This window comes from Patella vulgata, chromosome 7 (genome assembly GCF_932274485.2).
Source record: "Patella vulgata chromosome 7, xgPatVulg1.2, whole genome shotgun sequence".
In the NCBI taxonomy this organism is placed as follows: Eukaryota; Metazoa; Mollusca; class Gastropoda; family Patellidae; genus Patella; species Patella vulgata.
The window spans coordinates 41,715,758-41,734,403 of record NC_065885.2 but is presented as its reverse complement, the minus strand read 5'-3'; the positions used below and the strand labels follow the sequence as shown (position 1 = coordinate 41,734,403).

General features: G+C 35.0%; 1 protein-coding gene across 3 annotated transcripts in view; it reads left to right on the top strand.

Annotated features, from left to right (window-relative positions):
* Positions 1-1,997: 1,997 nt before the first annotated feature.
* Positions 1,998-18,646, top strand: part of LOC126828352 (alpha-aminoadipic semialdehyde synthase, mitochondrial) — a 219,948-nt gene continuing 203,299 nt past the window's right edge. For 2 of the 3 annotated variants that reach the window (XM_050558074.2, XM_050558076.2), the window contains exon 1: positions 1,998-2,153. In XM_050558074.2, coding sequence (XP_050414031.2) covers positions 2,117-2,153 — 37 coding nt within the window. In that variant the 5' untranslated portion in view covers positions 1,998-2,116. The remainder of the gene's footprint in view (positions 2,154-18,646) is intronic. The other variant, XM_050558072.2, reaches the window with a different exon arrangement.

The following is an 18,646-nucleotide window of genomic DNA, read 5'->3' as shown; positions in this document are numbered from 1 at the left end:
ACATTTTGTTGTTCTTATGTCATTTTTCACGACACATATGGTAGTAATATAGGTCACAATAGTTTTAGCCACTCAGCTTATTAATTATCTGTTCTTCTGTTTAGGGGTAGAGATCGATTTTGCAGATTTTGTCGTTATGCCCTTGTGCACGAATTTTACCATTTGTAAACCATGAGGCTTTGACTAGTGGTTGGTTTTGTAGACGCTGTAGTTGTTTTACATTTTCCAACGTCATGTCTTCCTGCAAATGAGATTCCAGTTTTGCTCAGTTTACGCCTGTTAGTTAAGACAATTTGCCTCTCATCACGACGGAGAATTCGAACTATGATCCCCCTTGGTTTGGAATTAGTACTAACACCTGGTTTTTGTGGAGTTCCAACTCTATGTGCTACCTCGATTGAGATGGGACACTCTATTTTCAGTTTGTTTTTAATAATGTCATTTATTTTGTTTACACAGTCTTCGTTAGCCGTTTCTGGAACGCCAAATACTCTTAAGTGGGATTTTCTTGTATATTGCTCAAGATTGTTCATTTTGTCGGCTAGGGCTTGATATTCTATTTCTTTTTTCTTTAGATTGTTTTCAAGGGCCTCAAATCTTTCGTGAAAGTCATTTACGTCCTGACCTATTTTTTGCTGGGTGAGCTCGACTTCAGTTAGTCTTTCATATTTGTGCAGAATATTTGTTTTCGATGTACGAAATCAGTCTATTTTCTATTCCCTCTACCGCTGTGGACACAGCCTCTTGAATAATAGAGCGGAATTGATTACTATCAAATAAGGAATTATCAACTCTACCTTTATTTATTTTAGAGTTTTCGTCTTTCTGAGATTCTTCGGGTGAAATCTTGGCTGCTTTGTGTCTGGTTTCAGCTGGGGATTCTTGACGTTAAACTGTGACGGGAAAACACGCATCTAGCGACGAGATTAAAAGTTTACAAACTTTTTATGAGTTTTTATGAATTTCGCCGGAACATGGACGCAGATAAAACCGACGAATGCATTGTACATATAGTAGTTCCCAGGATATATATGTCGTATTGGTAAATGTTAGCGGGGAAAATTTTGACAGGCTTTGTGACGCGGCCTGCAGGCTGGAGTCCAGCCATGGAACCATTTAATTGTTTTTTTTTCAGACAACTAGTATCATTATGTATAGCATTTGTTGTAAAACTAATTCGGAGAGATTTTGATTTAACAGTTTTTACGTATTTTTGAAACATGCTCCGAAGCGTTTTGGTTCTGTTATGCAAGATCATTTTCGACGTTCCAAAGTAAAAATTTGGTGCTAAGACCACCTAAAGATAGATCTTAATATTAATTAGAACTGGTTTCGCTTTAGTTTTTATATTTTACGCCGACATTTATTACTTTAAATCTTCCTATTATACTGCTAAAACGGAAAATGTGACCTTTTGACCTCTGGGGTCACAAAGAACAAAGGTGAATTTAGCAAGTTTACGTTTTTATTGAAAGTGTGATTACTTTCGATCATTTTCAGCTTTCATGATACTTAAGAATGACCGCGCATTCACTTTGACCCCGAATATCTTGAAAACGCCCCAACGGCGGACTGATTACTACTCGGCATCGTATTCTACGCAAAATTTTGCTCTAGAAAAGTTGGATCTGGTTTTGTGCCCATTTGATGGACCCCCCCCCCCCCGCGCTGAGCCTCCAGACTAAATATATAGTTGCGTCTGACACACTACAATCAGCGCAAAGTTGGCTATCTCAAGCAAGCAATTTTATTGGTCGAAATTGGACCACGAGAAGTTCGTAGTATTTTTGTAGAGTTCGGGGAAAATTGTGTTGTTTATTCGATAAAAATTGTCAAAAACTACAAATCCTTGCTTGTTTGTAACATTTGCTTGTGTCAAACTAACTGCCAGACATATTATAGACAGGTATTTAACTCCATTCATTACTTTTAATATTATTTATTAGTAAAAACATGAAGTCGGTGCGGGTTGATTCTCAACGACCTTGACACGGGATTACGACAAGGAAATTATATAGAGGATATTTGTCGTTTTAGAGTGAAAAACATATTTTATTTCATCTCTAAGCAAGAAAACGTTTATATTTTCACTCATGCATTCACGACAAAACGACAAATGTTCTATTTACTTTATGATTTTACAATCATTTTAGGTAAAAACAACTAGCCAGTGGAATAACACTTTTATTTCACTGATAAAACGCGGTATTCCACTGCTGATCATAAAATAAATTTCATTATATTATTGTGTTCGTCTTTCGGGGGTAATTCCCTTAATATCTAGTTTATTTTCCTTGACGGGTATAGGTTAATGATCCTCGTCATAGTTAATCATTTTATTTACATTGTATAAATCAAGTCTAACATGTACAATATCTTCATATTTTTATTTTATCATCTCGAGAACGTTGTTTTTCCACGTGGTATAGTTATCATATAATCATATGTAGAAAAGTATAAGTTGTAAAAGAGTTTATTCCAGTTCACTGTTATCAAAACTACAACTCAGTGCTATGTCCTCCCACACTGACAACCACAAGTAAACTGACCTCTCTCACTGGAGTGTATGCACTCCCTCACATACATACAACCTTACATTAAAGGGACAACACATATAGTATGATACTATATAACAGGACAACTTTGGAGTTGCTTAACTCACGGGCTAGAATAGCAGAAAAACGCATTTGCAACGGTTACATTTTCAAAATTTTCTCCAGGAGGGTGAGGCCCCCATACCCTGCGACGATCGGTTGTTTGTGATTCGGGTCAGCCACCTCAGGTAGGCTATATTGGACCACATTGAATTTGGTTGATTGGAATTCGAGTCAGCCAGCTAGACTTGTTAGGCCACTGTGTAGTTGCTGTATTCATGGATTGGAGTGGTAGGAAAACGTGTTTGCGGTTGTCAAATTTTCCAAAGGAATAATTTACATCGACATTTGATATGCCATTCTTTATGACTTTATTAGGGTTTCACACTGCGGAGCTTGTGTGAAACACTATTGTTTTTGTTCGGATTATTTTCATTCTTATTTTTCTTTTTCCACTTTGCTTATAACTCAGCAATTACTTGTCGGATCAATGTCTTCGGTTTTACTGGGAAAGTGGGTGTGACTTAGAGTATAAAGCTATTTTGAACGTTCTACCACAGTGCGATATGTCCAAAATCACTGAAGTTGTCGTTTTTATACGCCCACATTGAAATGTGGTCGTATATTGTCGTCGCCCCCGTCCGTCAGTCCGCTCTAGAGGCTAAAGTTAATATCTGATTGACTTTAAATTTATACACAGTGTTTAAGGTCTTAAGACGAAGAAGCCTATTGATTTTTAGCGATTTCCGATAATTACTGCCAGAGTTATGGCCCTTGATCACTTTGCAAAATCTTGTGACGCTCTAAAGGATAAAGTTATCATCCGATTGACTTCAGATTGATACACAGAGTTAAAGATCTTGACACGAACAAGTATATTGATTTTCAATGAATTTTTATGACTTGAACAGTTAAATCCATGATATTAAAAGCTCTGCATACAAAACGTTAGCATGGGGCAGAACTTTATAAAAACCAAACAAATTCTAATAGTTTTCTGATAATTACTTCGTGAGTTGTTGCTCTTAATCAGATTTTAGTGTATTATAAATGTTTCATTACCGAAAAAAAGTAAAAATATGGGACAACCTTTGTTGACTGCCCGGACGATTTAGTTGCCTGGCAACCTATCTTTAAAAATATCGGCATAATTTTAACAATAATTGTTATATTTTAACTTTCTATACATTTTGGCATAGCCAGAGACATGGCACATAGCTACGCTACTTTTGATTTTTCATTTTTGGCAAACTGTCGTAGATATTAGGTGCCAAATTTAGCAAATTTAAATTTTTACAAAAAACTGTTTTATTTTGACAGTTCGGTACCACTTTTGAAGGGAAATATTATTTTTTTAAAATCTGATACGACTTAAAGGGTTTGGCCTGTAAAGGCGCTTAGAATCTTGCGCTCAGGTTTTTATATGCCAACATGGAAATGTGGTCGTATATTGCTGTCGCCCCCGTCTGTCCGTCCGTCCGTCCATCGTCCACAATTTCTTGTGAACACTCTACAGACTACATTTATCATCTGATTGCTTTGAAATTGATATATGTTGTTTGCATTAGTGAGATGAAAAAGCCTATATAATTTCAATAACTTCTGTTAATTTCTACAGGAGTTATGGCCCTTGTTTCACTTTGTTGCACCTTGTGAACGCTCTACTAACGACAAAAGTTATCAACCGATCTCTATGAAATTTATATGCATAATTAAATTAGTAAAACAAAGAAGCTTATTGAATTTCAGCAATTTCCGTTAATTACATCTAGAGTTATGGCCCTTGTTTCACTTTGTTGAATCTTGTGAACTCTCTAACGACAACAGTTATCATCCGATCTGTTAGTGAAACGAAGAAGCCTATTGAATTTCAGCAATTTCTATTAATTATGCCGTGAGTTATGGCTCTTGTTTCACTTTGTTGTACCATGTGAATGCTCTAACGACAAAATTTATTATCCGATCTGTATGAAATTTATGTGCATCATTTAAATTAGTAAAACAAAGAAGCCTAATGAATTTCAGCAATTTCCGTTTATTACATCTAGAGTTATGGCCCTTGTTTCACTTTGTTGAATCTTGTGAACGCTCTAATGACAACAGTTGTCATCCAATGTGTTTGAAATTGATATGCATCATTTAAATTAGTGAAATGAAGAAGCCTATTGAATTTCAGCAATTTCCATTAATTATGCCGTGAGTTATGGCCCTTGTTTCACTTTATTGTACCTTGTGAATGCTCTAACAATAAAAGTTATTATCCGATCTGTATGAAATTTATATGCATCATTTAAATTAGTAAATGAAAGAATACTATTGAATTTCAACAATTTCCGTTAATTACATCTAGAGTTATGGCCCTTGTTTCACTTTGTTGAATCTTGTGAACGCTCTAATGACAACAGTTATCATCCGATCTGTTTGAAATTGATATCCATCATTTAATTTAGTGCAACGAAGAAGCCTATTGAATTTCAGTGATTTCAGTTAATTACGCCAGAGTTATGGCCCATGTTTCACTTTGTTGTACCTTGTGAATGTTCTAACAACAAAAATTATTATCCGATCTGTATGAAATTTATATGTATCGTTTATCTTAGTAAAACAAACAAGCCTATTGAGTTTCAGCAAATTTCCGGTAATTACATCTAGAGTTATGGCCCTTGTTTAACTTTGTTGAATCTTGTGAAAGCTTGAACAACAAAAGTTATCACCTAATCTGTATGAAATTCATATGCATCATTTAAATTAGTGAAATGAAGAAGCCTATTGAATGTCAGCAATTTCCGTCAATTACTTATAGAGTTTGGGCCCTTGTTTTACTTTGTTGAACCTTGTGAAAGTTCGAACGACAAAAATTATCATCCGATCTGTATGAAATTTGTTTGCATTATTTGAATTAGAACGAAAAAGCCTGTTGAATTTCAACAATTTCTGTAGATTACTTCCAGAGTTACAGCCCTTGTTTTAGTTTTTAGAACCTTGAGAACCCTCAAACGACCAAAATTATGTCATCTGTATGAAATTGTCTATTAAATTCCCCTAATTACCTACAAAAAAATAAATATGTGACATCCCTTGTCGACTGCTCGGACAATTTAGCTGCTGTGGGCGTATGTTTTGTTGGCTGGCAACCAATCTTTTAATTTCGATTTCATTTTCGGGCCTTTCGAATAAAAGGTGAAAAAGGGTGTAAAATTAAGCTATTTGCAACACATTCAGCATCTTCATGTTTTAGAATATTTCTTCGTAACTTTTAGGCCTGACAAGGACAGCTGTCTAGTCCTTTGGATGATACGAAAAACCGAGGTCCAGTGTATACATTAGAATGCATGTAAAAGATCACTTGGCAGTTGGAATTCGATATAAGAGTAGGCGATAGTGCCGCTGCCTGGGCAAAATTTCCCTCATAGCACACTGTATGGCGTATGCCCGTCATCATTAGCTCAGTATAGGAGCAAAACAGTAGGACGTTAAACCCCATTTCATTTCATTTCATTTCGTAACTTTTATAAACGTGTAGCCATAATCCATATGAAGACAATCTATATGAAAGTAAGTTTGCAACTTAAGTGGTTGCCGAGAAATAGGCAATTTTGCACGAGTCACTTTTCATGTTTCTTTTGCCTATAAAAGTTTCAGTTATTGATCGATTTTGAAATTGTTTTCACCATTTGATGCCTAATGCACATTGTGATAAGGTCAAAGCAATTTAACATTTTCACTGCCACCGGAAATGGTGTCATTTTGTCAACATTTTATTCAACTGAGTCAAACTTATTTTTTGTTTATAATTGTCCCCTGACTTTCGAAGAAAGCAGGGCACTGTTAAAATTGGTTCGTCCGTCTGTCCATTCGTCTGTCTGTCCATCACACTTTTTGAGACACAATAACTCTCATTCTAATTGAGCTAGAGTGTTCAAACATGGTGTAGGTGTTTATTAGGTCAATACCTTGATGGAGTTTGAAGATGAGCATTTTCTGATTGGTTGATCCTTTGGGACACGATAACTTTAGTTCTAATTAAGTGAGAGTGATGAAACTTGGTGTATAGTTTCAGTACATCAATACCTTGACTAAGTTCGATAATGAGCATTTTCTGCTCAGGGTAAGCAGAGTGATAAGCAATTTAATTGGCTGAGACTTTGGAACACAATAACTCTCCTCACTGTTATGTTGGCTTGTTAAGATATTTGATTCCAATCAACAAATAGAATGAACTCATGCGATCATATGATATATATATATATCACAAAGTAGTTTTTAACTTATTCAGTTGCCCAGAAATAGACGATTTTCTACAAGTCACTTTTCAAGGTTTATGGTACATAAAATTGTCAATTATTATTCGATTTTCATAAAATTTAGTGATGCCTAATGCCATTGACTATTTCATCAAAGTAATATAAGATTTTCATTATCACCGGAGGTAATGTCATTTTGGCAAAAATTGTATTTTTTGAACTGGTTCGTATCTGTAATTTGTTTATGATTAAGATACTTGCTTACAATCAAGAAATAGAATGAACCTGTGCGAACATATTGATATCACAAAATAGTTTCAAACTTCTTCAGTTGCGGAGAAATTTCACTTTGTTGGACCTTGTGAACGCTCTAACGCCGAAAGTTATCATCCAATTGTTTTAAAATTGATATATGTTGCTCACATTAGTGAGATAATAATTTCCTTTTATTATGTCTAGAGTTATGGCCCAGGTTTCACTTTGTTTGACCTTGTGAACGATCTAGTGAGATGAAGAAGCCTATTTTATTTTAATAATTTCCGTTTATTACGTCTACAGTTATGGCCCTTGTTTCACTTAATTGAACCTTGTAAACGCTTTAACGCCAACAGTTATCATCCTATCTTTGTGAAATTTGTATGCTTTATTCGATTTAGTGAAACGAAGAATCCTATTGAATTTCAGCAATGGCCCTTGTTTCACTTTGTTATGTGTCATTTAAATTAGTAAAAAGTAGAGTACTATTGAATTTCAGCAATTTCCGTTTATTACTTCTAGAGTTATGGCCCTTGTTTCACTTTGTTGCACCTTGTGAACGCTATAACATTAAAAGTTATTTGCCGATCTGTATGAAATTTATGTGTCATTTAAATTAGTAAAAAGAAGAATCCTATTGAATTTGCGCAATTTCAGTTTATTATGTTTAGAGTTATGGCCCTTGTTTCACTTTGTTGAACCTTGTGAACATTCTACGCCAAGGCAAAAGTTATCATCTGATCTGTATGAAATTTGTATGCATCATTTAGATTAGTGAAACCACAAAGCCTATTGAATATCAGCAATTTACAATAATTATTTATAAACTTATGGCCCTTGTTTCACTTTGTTAAACCTTGTTAATGCTCGATTGATGAAAGTTATCATCCGATATGTATGAAATTATACGCATCATTTAAATTTGTGAAACGGAGGTCTATTGAATTTCAGCAATTTCCATCAATTATTTCTAGAATTATGGCCCTGGTTTTACTTTGTGAACCTTGTGAATGTTCGAATGACAAAAGTTATTATCTGATCTGTATGAAATTTATATGCATTATTTAAATTAGTAAAACAAAAAAGCCTGTTAAATTTCAAAATTTTCGGTAAATTACTTCCAGAGTTAAGGCCCTTGTTTCAGTTTGTAGAACCTTGTGAACCCTCACACGACAAAAATTATACCTACAAAAGAATAAATATGCGTCAACCCTTGTCAACTGCTCGGACGATTTAGCTGCTGTGGGCGTATGTTTCATTGCCTGGCAACCAATCTTTTGACATTTGTAACACATGGTAACAAATGTATAAATGGAATTTATATTGCTGGATTTGGTTTATTCTGAGTCCATTTTATAACACGTGTTCAATGCTTATGTGGAAATCTGTTTAACAGTTTCATTGGTACCGGAAGTGACATAAGTTCAAGGGTAACAGGACTCCAGAATTGACGTAAGTTCAAGGGTAACGTGGCACCGGTGAAACCCATCATTACTGCATCGCAATTCTAGTTAGAGTTTCACACTGTGAAGTTTGTTTGAAACATTATTGATTCGGATTATTAGGGTTTCACAAGGTTTTGGTCCAAAAAAGTGTCAATTATGATGTTTGATTCCAAATAACAAATAGAATGAACCCATATGATCATGCAGATATCACCAAATGGTTTCTAACTTGTACGATTCAAGGTTTATGGTCTCTAAAAGTGTCAATTATTATTCAATTTTCATAAAATTTTCACCATGTGATGCCTATTGCCATTTACGATTTCCTAAAACTGATCTAACATTTTCATTGTAACCGAAAGTAATGTCATTTTGGCAAAAACTCTATTTTTAGCCTCCAAAACAACTATTTGTTTGAAGTAAGTGATATTCGTTTTCGTATAAAATTATGATATTGGATTTCAATGAACAAATAGTATGAATCAATACGATCATATAAATATCAAGGAGGTGTTTCTAACGTCTTCTCGTGCCGAGAAATAACCTGTTTTGTCAGTGTCACTTTTTAAGATTTTTTGCATTTTAATAAGGCTTTTTAAAAGGTTAATTCTGTTCAAATTTTAATCAATTTTTTTGTCATGGTTATTTCTGTATTCCAATTTAAATATTTTGTTGATAATGGAAGTGATGTCATGGCGTAGAGTCTTTGTTGTATAAACTGAACTGATATTGCAGGATGTATTGGTTAATTCTGCATCCATTTTATAGCACGGGTCCAATGCTCATGTGGAAATCTGTTTAATGTTTCAGAAATTGAATGGTTTATTTTTAATGCATGTTGATGATTTCCTTTGGTCTGGTAATGATTGTTTTGAAAATAATGTAATTGATGCGTAATGTCAATTTTGACTAGATCAAACCAATTTAACATTTTCAATGTCACTGGAAATGACATAATTTGGGCAAAAACTATATTTATAGCCTTTGAAACAAAAAATTTATTCAAATTTGTTATTTGTTTAAAATTTTGATATTTGATTCCAATCAACTAATAGAATGAATCAATACGATCATATAGATATCACAAAATGGTTTCTAACTTGTTCAGTTGCGGAGAAATAGGCGATTTTCAACAGGTCACATTTCAAGGTTTTGGGTCCATAAAAGTGTCAATTATTATTTGATTTTCTTAATATTTTCACTGTGATACCTAATGCCATTTACGATTTCATACAAGTAATTTAAGATTTTCATTGTCAACGGAAGTAACGTCATTTTGGCAAAAACTGTATTTTTAGCCTCTAAAACAAATACTTGCTTGAAGTAAGCGATATTCATTATTTATATAAAAAATTATTATATTTGATTCCTATGGACAAATAATATTAATCAATACAGTTTCTAACAACTTCCTTTGCCGAGAAATAACCAATTTTGTCAGGATCACTTTTTAAGATTTTCGCATTTTAATTTTAGTTTATGGGTTCTGGGTTAATTATTTATTGCCTGATTTGTGTAAAAGAAAAGCCCATATGCTCCGTGCAAATTCTCAATTTTCTTGTACTAATAAAAGTTCCTGTCGGCACCAGAAGTGACGTAATTTTGCCCAAAACTTCAATTTTGACGTGTCTGAAGTTCTTTTAAAGAGCAAATATTAATGTTTACAAATCTAATAGATCAAGCTGAATGTTCCTACTAAGACGCAAAATATGTCTAGCTTAGTTTTTTTTTATTTCGGTTTTGCGTTTGTGCCATTTTGATGTAAGGTCAAAAAGGGTGTAAAAATGTGCTATTTACAACACATTCAGGTTTTTCATTTTTAAAATATGTCTTGACAACTTTCATGAACCTGTAGCATTAATCGGCTGTTGCCGAGAAATAGGCAATTTTGCATGAGTCAATTTTCACATTATTTTGCCTGTAAACGAGTTAATTATAATCCGATTTTCTATTATTTTTTTCACCATGTGATGCCTAATGCCATTTTTGACTGGACAGATCCAATTTTACATTTTCACTGTCACCGGAAATGGTGTCATATGGGCAAAAACTGTATTTTTAGCCTTCAAAACAAATATTTTATTTAACTGCGTTTTATGTGTAATTTGTTTATAATTAAGATATTTGCCTCCAATCAACAAATAGAATGAACCCATCTGGTCATATAGATATCATAAAATGGTTTCTAACTTCTTCAATTGCGGAGAAATAGACGATTTTCTACAAGTCGCTTTTCAAGGTTTTTGGTCGATAAAAGTGTCAATATTATTATTCGAGTTTCATAAAATTTTCACTATGTGATGCCTAATGCCATTTAAAATTTCCTAAAACTGATATAACATTTTGATTATCACTGGAAGTAGTGCCATTTTAGCCTCAAAAACAAATATTTGTTTTAAGTAAGTGATATTCATTATTCGTATAAAATTATGATATTTAATTTCAATGGACAAATAACATGAATCGATACGATCATAGAGATATCAAAAAAGTGATTCTAATGTCTTCTCGTGCCGAGAAATAACCATTTTTTCAGTATCACTTTTTATATGCCCACATTTTCATATGGACGTATATTGTCATCGCCCCTGTCTGTCACAATTTTTATCCGATTTCAATGAAACTTGAAATATAGGTTTATCTTCCTAAGATCTCGGTAAGACTGTAACTTCATGGATTATGGCCCCTGATTGTACGAAGAATCACGTTTTTAGCTTGTGAACACTGCAGAGGTCACAATTTTTTATCCGATTTGGTTTAAACGTGAAATGTATGTTTATAACCCACAGATCTCAGCTCCTTTCGATATTTGCACATATCGGACCATATCTTCCTGAATTATGGCCCCTGATTGTACGATGGTTGAGTTCGAATTTCGTAAAAATCTGACCGAAACCGACGCAAATAGTGTCAAAATATTGTGTATCAGGGTTGTGGACCCTCTGGAGGTCACAATTTTCATCTGATTTTGATGAAACTTCAAATGCCTGTTTATAACCCAAATATCTTGGTTCCTGTCGATTTTCGTACATATTGAATAGTAACTTCCTGAATTATGGCCCATAATGTTGAGTTTGAATTTCATGCAAATTGAACCAAAACTGCCAGACAAAATGGCCCCCCTTCGTACGCAAATAGTGTAAACATCTGGTATATCAAAGTTGTGGACCCTCTAGAGGCCACAATTTTGATCTGATTTTGATGAAACTTGAAATGCAAGTTTATAACCCAAAGATCTTGGTTCCTTTCAATATTCGCACATATCGGATCGTAACTGCCTGAATTATAGCCTCTCATTGTACGAAAAATCATGTTTTTAGCTTGTGGTCCCTCTAGAGGTCACAATTATTATCCGATTTAAAAAAAACTTGTTTGTACAGTTCAAATTTCATGAAAATCAGGCCAAAACTGGCGGGACAAAATGGCTGCCCCTCGTATGCAAATAGTGTAAACATCTGGTAAATCAATGTTGTGGACCCTCTAGAGGTCACAATTTTAATCCGATTTCGATGAAACTTAACATGTTTATAACCCAAAGATATTGGTTCCTGTCGATATTCGCGCATATCGGATCGTAACTTCCTGAATTATGGCCCTTTGATTGAATAAAAATCACGTTTTTAGCTTGTGGTCCCTGTAGTGGTCACAATTTTTATCCGATTTAATAAAACGTGTAAATATATCACCATTACACACTAAGATCTTGGTTCCTTTTGATAATCGCGGATACCAGAACTTAACTTCCTGGATTATGTCCCCTAATTGTTTGAAAAATCGCATTTTTAGCTTGCAGATTCTCTAGGGGTCACAATTTTTGTCCGATTTTAAAACTCGTTTAAATACATCACCATTCCACCATAATGAAGGTTGAATTCAAATTTCGGGAAAATCGAAATAAAACTGCCCGACAAAATGGCCGCTCTTTGTACGCAAATTGTGTAGAAGTGTGTGGGCCCTCTAGAGGTCACAATTTTTATCCGATTTTGATGAAACTTAAAACATATCTTTATATCCCAAAATCACAGTCCCTTTTGATAATTGCACATTTCAGGCCATAACTTTCTGGATTATTGCCCCTGATTGTACAAAAAATCGCATTTGTTTTTAGATTATTTGCATTTTAATAAATGATTAATTCTGTTCAAATTTGAATCAATTGTCTGTCATGCAAAGGACAATTTTAGTGTTTTTTTCTGTAATCCAATATAAATATTTTGTTGAAAATGGAAGTGATATCGTGTCGAGTCATCGTTGTATAAATAGAACTGATATTGCTAGATTGATTGGCTAATTCTGCGTCCATTTCATTTTAAAACATGTGTGCTATGCAAATGTGGAAATATGTTTAACGTTTTCATTGTTAGTTTGTTTTCAGGCTATTTCGATTAAAAGGTGAACAAGGGTGTAAAATTAAGCTATTTACAACCCATTCAGCATCTTCATATTTTAAAATATTTCTTCGTACCTTTTAAAACTCGTAGCAGTAATCCATACGAAGAGAATGTATGTGAAACTTAATTTGTAATATGCGCAGTTGACGAGAAATAGGCAATTTTGCATGCATCATTTTTCATGCTTTTTTGCCTGTAAAAGATTTAATTATCATTCGATTTTTATACGCCCACATTGAAATGTGGTCGTATATTGTCGTCGCCCCCGTCCGGCCAGCGTCCACAATTGCTTGTGGACACTCTAGAAGTGAAAGTTAATATTCGATTGACTTTAAATTTATACACAGTGTTTAAGGTCATGAGACGAAGAAGCCTATTGATTTTCAGCGACTTCCGATAATTACTGCCAGAGTTATGGCCCTTGATCACTTTGAAAAATCTTGTGGATGCTCTAGAGGCCAAAGTTAATATCCGATTGACTTTCAATTTATACACAGTGTTTAAGGTCATGAGACGAAGAAGCCTATTGATTTTCAGCGATTTCTGATAATTACTGCCAGAGTTATGGCCCTTGATCACTTCAAAAAATCTTGTGGATGCTCTTGATGCTCAAGTTAATTTATACACAGTGTTTAAGGTCATGAGACGAAGAAGCCTATTGATTTTCAGCGACTTCCGATAATTACTGCCAGAGTTATGGCCCTTGATCACTTTGAAAAATCTTGTGGATGCTCTAGAGGCCAAAGTTAATATCCGATTGACTTTCAATTTATACACAGTGTTTAAGGTCATGAGACGAAGAAGCCTATTGATTTTCAGCGATTTTCGATAATTACTGCCAGAGTTATGGCCCTTGATCACTTCAAAAAATCTTGTGGATGCTCTTGAGGCTCAAGTTAATATCCGATTGACTTTAAATTTATACACAGTGTTTGAGGTCATGAGACGAAGATTCCTATTGATTTTCAACGATTTCCGATAATTACTGCCAAAGTTATGGCCCTTAAGTTATCATCCGATTGACTTCAGATTGATACACAGAGTTTAAGATCTTGAGACGAACAAGTATATTGATTTTCAATGAATTTTTATGACTTGAACAGTTAAATCTATGATATTAAAAGCTTTGCATACAAAACGTTAGCATGGGGTAGAACTTTATAAAAACCAAACAAATTCTAATAGTTTTCTGATAATTACTTCGTAAATTGTTGCTCTTAATCAGATTTTAGTGTATTATAAATGTTTCATTACCGAAAAAAGTAAAAATATGCGACAACCCTTGTTGACTGCCCGGACAATTTAGTTGTTGTGGGCGTATGTTTCGTTGCCTGGCAACCTATCTTCTGTTTTGTTTTACCATTTCATGCCTCATGCCAATTCTGACTAGGTCAAACCAATTTAACATTTTCACTGTCACCGGAAATGAGTCATTTGGACAAAAACTGTATTTTTAGCCATCAAAACAGATATTTTATTCTAATGAGTCTCATTTGTAATGTTTTTAAAATTATGATATTTTATTCAAATCAACAAATAGAATTAACCCATACGATCATACAGATACCACAAAATGGTTTCTAACTTGTACGGTTGCAGGGAAATAGTTTTCAACAAGACACTTTTCATGGTTTTGAGTCTATAAAAGTGTTAATCATTATTCGATTTTCATAAATGCCTTATGCCATTCATGATTTCATAGAATCTTGTCTAATGTTAATTTTCTATTTCCGGTTGTGTAAAAAGGCTTACATAAATAATCAGTTATAAAAATGTCTTTTAACTATAACTCCTAGTCCTTATGTCATCCTGATGTCATAACATGGTGTCAGAAGTGGTAGTCTACTGTATCAGAACAAAATCCATGTTGCTGATAGCTGAATTTTGAAGAATTTTATCAAAATAGTCCAACTAAAGTCAAACCAAAACAAAATCATGCCAAAAATTTCTGAACCAGAAAATTTTGATTTTACTAAGCCAACACAATGGTTAGAATGGAAGGAAAGATTTAGTCAGTATAGAATTGCTTCGAAATTGAATTAAGATGAGGGAGAAGTCCAAGTTGCATTACTGGTATATAGCATGGGGAAGAATGCTGAGGGCATTTTCAAGTCTTTCAACTTAGATGGTGAGGACAGCCATGATTATGATACAGTTTTGGAATGTTTTGAAAGATACTTCATCCCTAAAGTAAATACTATCCACGAAAGAGCCAACTTCAATCAGAGGGGGGGGTGGGTGGATATCTGAATGGTTAGCGTGCGCACGCTGTATCATAAGGTCTGTCATTGAGTCGACTGGCGTGGTTTCGAATCCCCGGTTGTACGTGACGAGGAGTAGGGTCGCCTGTCCAACCTCATGGGTTTTCTCCGGGTCCTCCGGTTTCCTCCCACTGCTAAAGACCCCTATGCGCAAGCGAATTATTGAAATAAAATTAAAAACCATATGTTAGTCCCGAAATGACCTAGTTTGTGTCGAGTGGACGTTAAACCCCATTTCTCTCTCTCTCTCTCAATCAGAGGGTTCAACAGGCAGGTGAATCAGTCCAAAGTTTCATTAGAAGTCTGTATGATTTAGCGGACAAAGCTCAGCTTAAGCCCTGCTGTAAAAATATGAATATAATGGACAGAATCGTAATTGGTATTCTCGACAAAGATTTGTCAAAAGACTTACAGTTGATAGCTGATCTAGATTTAGAAAAGGCAATAGCTAAAGTACGTCAGTCTGAATTGGTAAAGTCTCAAGTTCAGATCCAAACTGTTGCTGCTAGTAGTATGCCGACACCAGACAGTATCAAGAAGGAAGTTGAAGAAATTTGTGGAAGAAACCCAGGCTACCGAAACCCGAAAGACTATCATAATAAACCAAAGTTTCAGAAGAGGCCCAACAACTACCCACTCTGTGATAAATGTAATTACAGACATGCTGCTAGTAATTGTACAGCTAAAGGTCAGAAATGTCATCAATGTGGAAATTTCAATCATTATGCAACATGCTGTAGATCACGACAGAGAGACAGGGGTAAAAAGTCCAAAGCTAGGCTGATCGAAGTAGAAATTGATGATTATGATTACCAATATGAAGACAACAGTGCTGCTACAGAGAGTAAATTTTATTTGGGATCAGTCGATGAAATTGATGCTGAAGTAAAATTTTAATGATTCTGCTGAAGAGCCCTGGAAAGTCAGTTTGAGAATCAGCGATCTAATATCTCCTTCAAGATAGATTCTGGTGCTGATATTGTCATTGTCACAGATCAGTCGTATATGGCCATGAAACCAAGACCTGCTTTGTTGAAACCTGTCAAGTCTATTTTGAGTAGTCAAGGTGGTAATTTGAATTGCAGAGGAAAATTTGTTGCTGAAACCTACTATAAGAACAAACTCTACAAGTTCAATGCTTACGTCACAAAAAGGTGGAAATACGAACAATCTTTTGAGTCGAGGTGTCGCTACAGCTATGAACCTGATCAAGAGGGTTGAAAAGGTCAAAGATATGCTATTTGGTGCCATTGGTAATGTCAATTGCCAGCCGGTAAAGGTTGAGTTGAAACCGGATATTCAACCCTACAGTATTTCCACAGCACGTCGAGTTGCTTTCCCCATATTAGATAAAGTTAAGGAGGAACTTAATAGAATGGCGAAGGATGACATTATAGAGAGAATTACAGAGCTTACTGATTGGTGCGCTCCAATGGTTCCTGTTTTAAAACCTTCAGGGAAATTACACATATGAGTTGATATGAAATGTCTCAACGAAGCAGTCAAATGAGAAAGATTTATGCTACCAACACTGGACGTTATAGCTCCTAAACTCGTGGGAATGAAAATATACTCAAAATTAGATGGATCATCAGGATTTCACCAGCTGCCACTACATCCTGATAGTCAGATTCTTACAACCTTCATAACACCCTTTGGGAGATTCAATTTTAAGAGATTTCCATTTTGGTATAACCAGTGCGCCCGAAATATTTCAAAGAGTTATGGGAGATTTACTGGAAGGTCTAGAAGGTTGTGATGCAATAATGGACGACATTATTATTTATGGTCCTACTGTTGAGGAGCATGATAAATGTCTAGAACAAGTCCTTAACAGAATCGAGACAACCACAATTAGAGTATTTCGGACACATATTAGGAAAAGATGGAATTCGTCCTAATCCTAAAAAGATCAAGGCTATAACAAATCTTAAACGTCCTGAAAATATCTCTGAACTAAGAAGAATTCTAGGGATGGTCAACTATTTGGGCAGATATAGAAAACCTATCTACAGTCTTGAATCCGTTATCCAGTCTTTTACGAAATGACACAGCTTGGTTTTGGGGTCCTGATCAGGAATCTGCATTTCAAGAGATCAAGATCAAGATTTTGTCTGCCCCAGTATTAACATTTTATGATAAGACCAAACCAATAGTAGTGAGTGCTGATTCAAGCAGCTTTGGTCTTGGTGCCGCATTGTTTATCAGAGATGGTGCAGAATTAAAACCAGTAGCTTTCAGTTCAAGAACACTAACTGAAAGTGAGAAGAAATGGGCTCAGATAGAAAAGGAATGTCTAGCCCGAGTTTGGGCATGCGAGAAAATTTCACGTTATCTTATTGGTTTGGATAAATTCTCATTGATGACAGATCATAAACCTCTTGTACCGCTTATTAACAAACATGACATTGATAAGATACCAATCCGGTGTCAATGACTACTTATGCATATGAGAAGATTTAATCCTGTTGCTGAACATGTTCCAGGAAAACATATGGTTGTCTTGGATACTTTATCCAGAGCACCTTTAAACGAAACAGCTGAAATTGAAATTTCAGATGTTGACCTGTATGCAGATGCTGTCATACAAACCATGCCAATTAAAGATAGACTACTCAAGGAAATTCACCTTGTTAGCCAAAATGATGCTCAAATTCAGAGAGTTGCACATTTTACTAAACATGGATGGCGACAGAAAGAATCGTCAGTTCCAGAAAACATCAGATGTTTCTTCAAAGCTTGTGGTGATTTGTCTATCTCACAAGGATTCCTACTCTACCGACAACGAATCGTGATGCCAGAGAGTATGCGACAACAGTCTTTATACAACATACATGTTGGGCATCAAGGAGTAACAAAATGTCGTGAAAGAGCCAGATCTTGTGTATGGTGGCCAAACATTTCCAGAGACATTGCAGAACTAGTGGAAAATTGTAAATTTTGCCAGCTATATAAACCTACTCAAAGGAAAGAACCATTGATAACAACAACTTTGCCAAGAGGTCCCTGGATCAAGATTGGTGCTGACTTGTGTGAATACAAGAATGATCAATATCTTGTAGTTACTGATTATCATTCAAGATATATTGAAATTGCATTTCTAAATAGACCGACAACTGCAGTTGTAATTGGAAAATTAAGGAACATGTTTTCCCGTTGGGGTGATCCAGAAGAATTGGTTAGCGATAATGGCCCCCAATTCGCATCAAAAGAGTTTAAAGACTTTACTAAATCAACAAATATCAATCATCGGTTCTCAAGTCCCCATTATCCACAAGGAAATGGTGAAGCAGAAGCTGGAGTTTCGGCATGTGAGAAATTTTCATGTTATCATATTGGTTTGGATAAATTCTCATTGATGACAAATCATAAACCTCTTGTACCGCTTATTAACAAACATGATATTGATAAGGTAACAATCCTTTGTCAACGACTACTTATGCGTATGAGAAGATT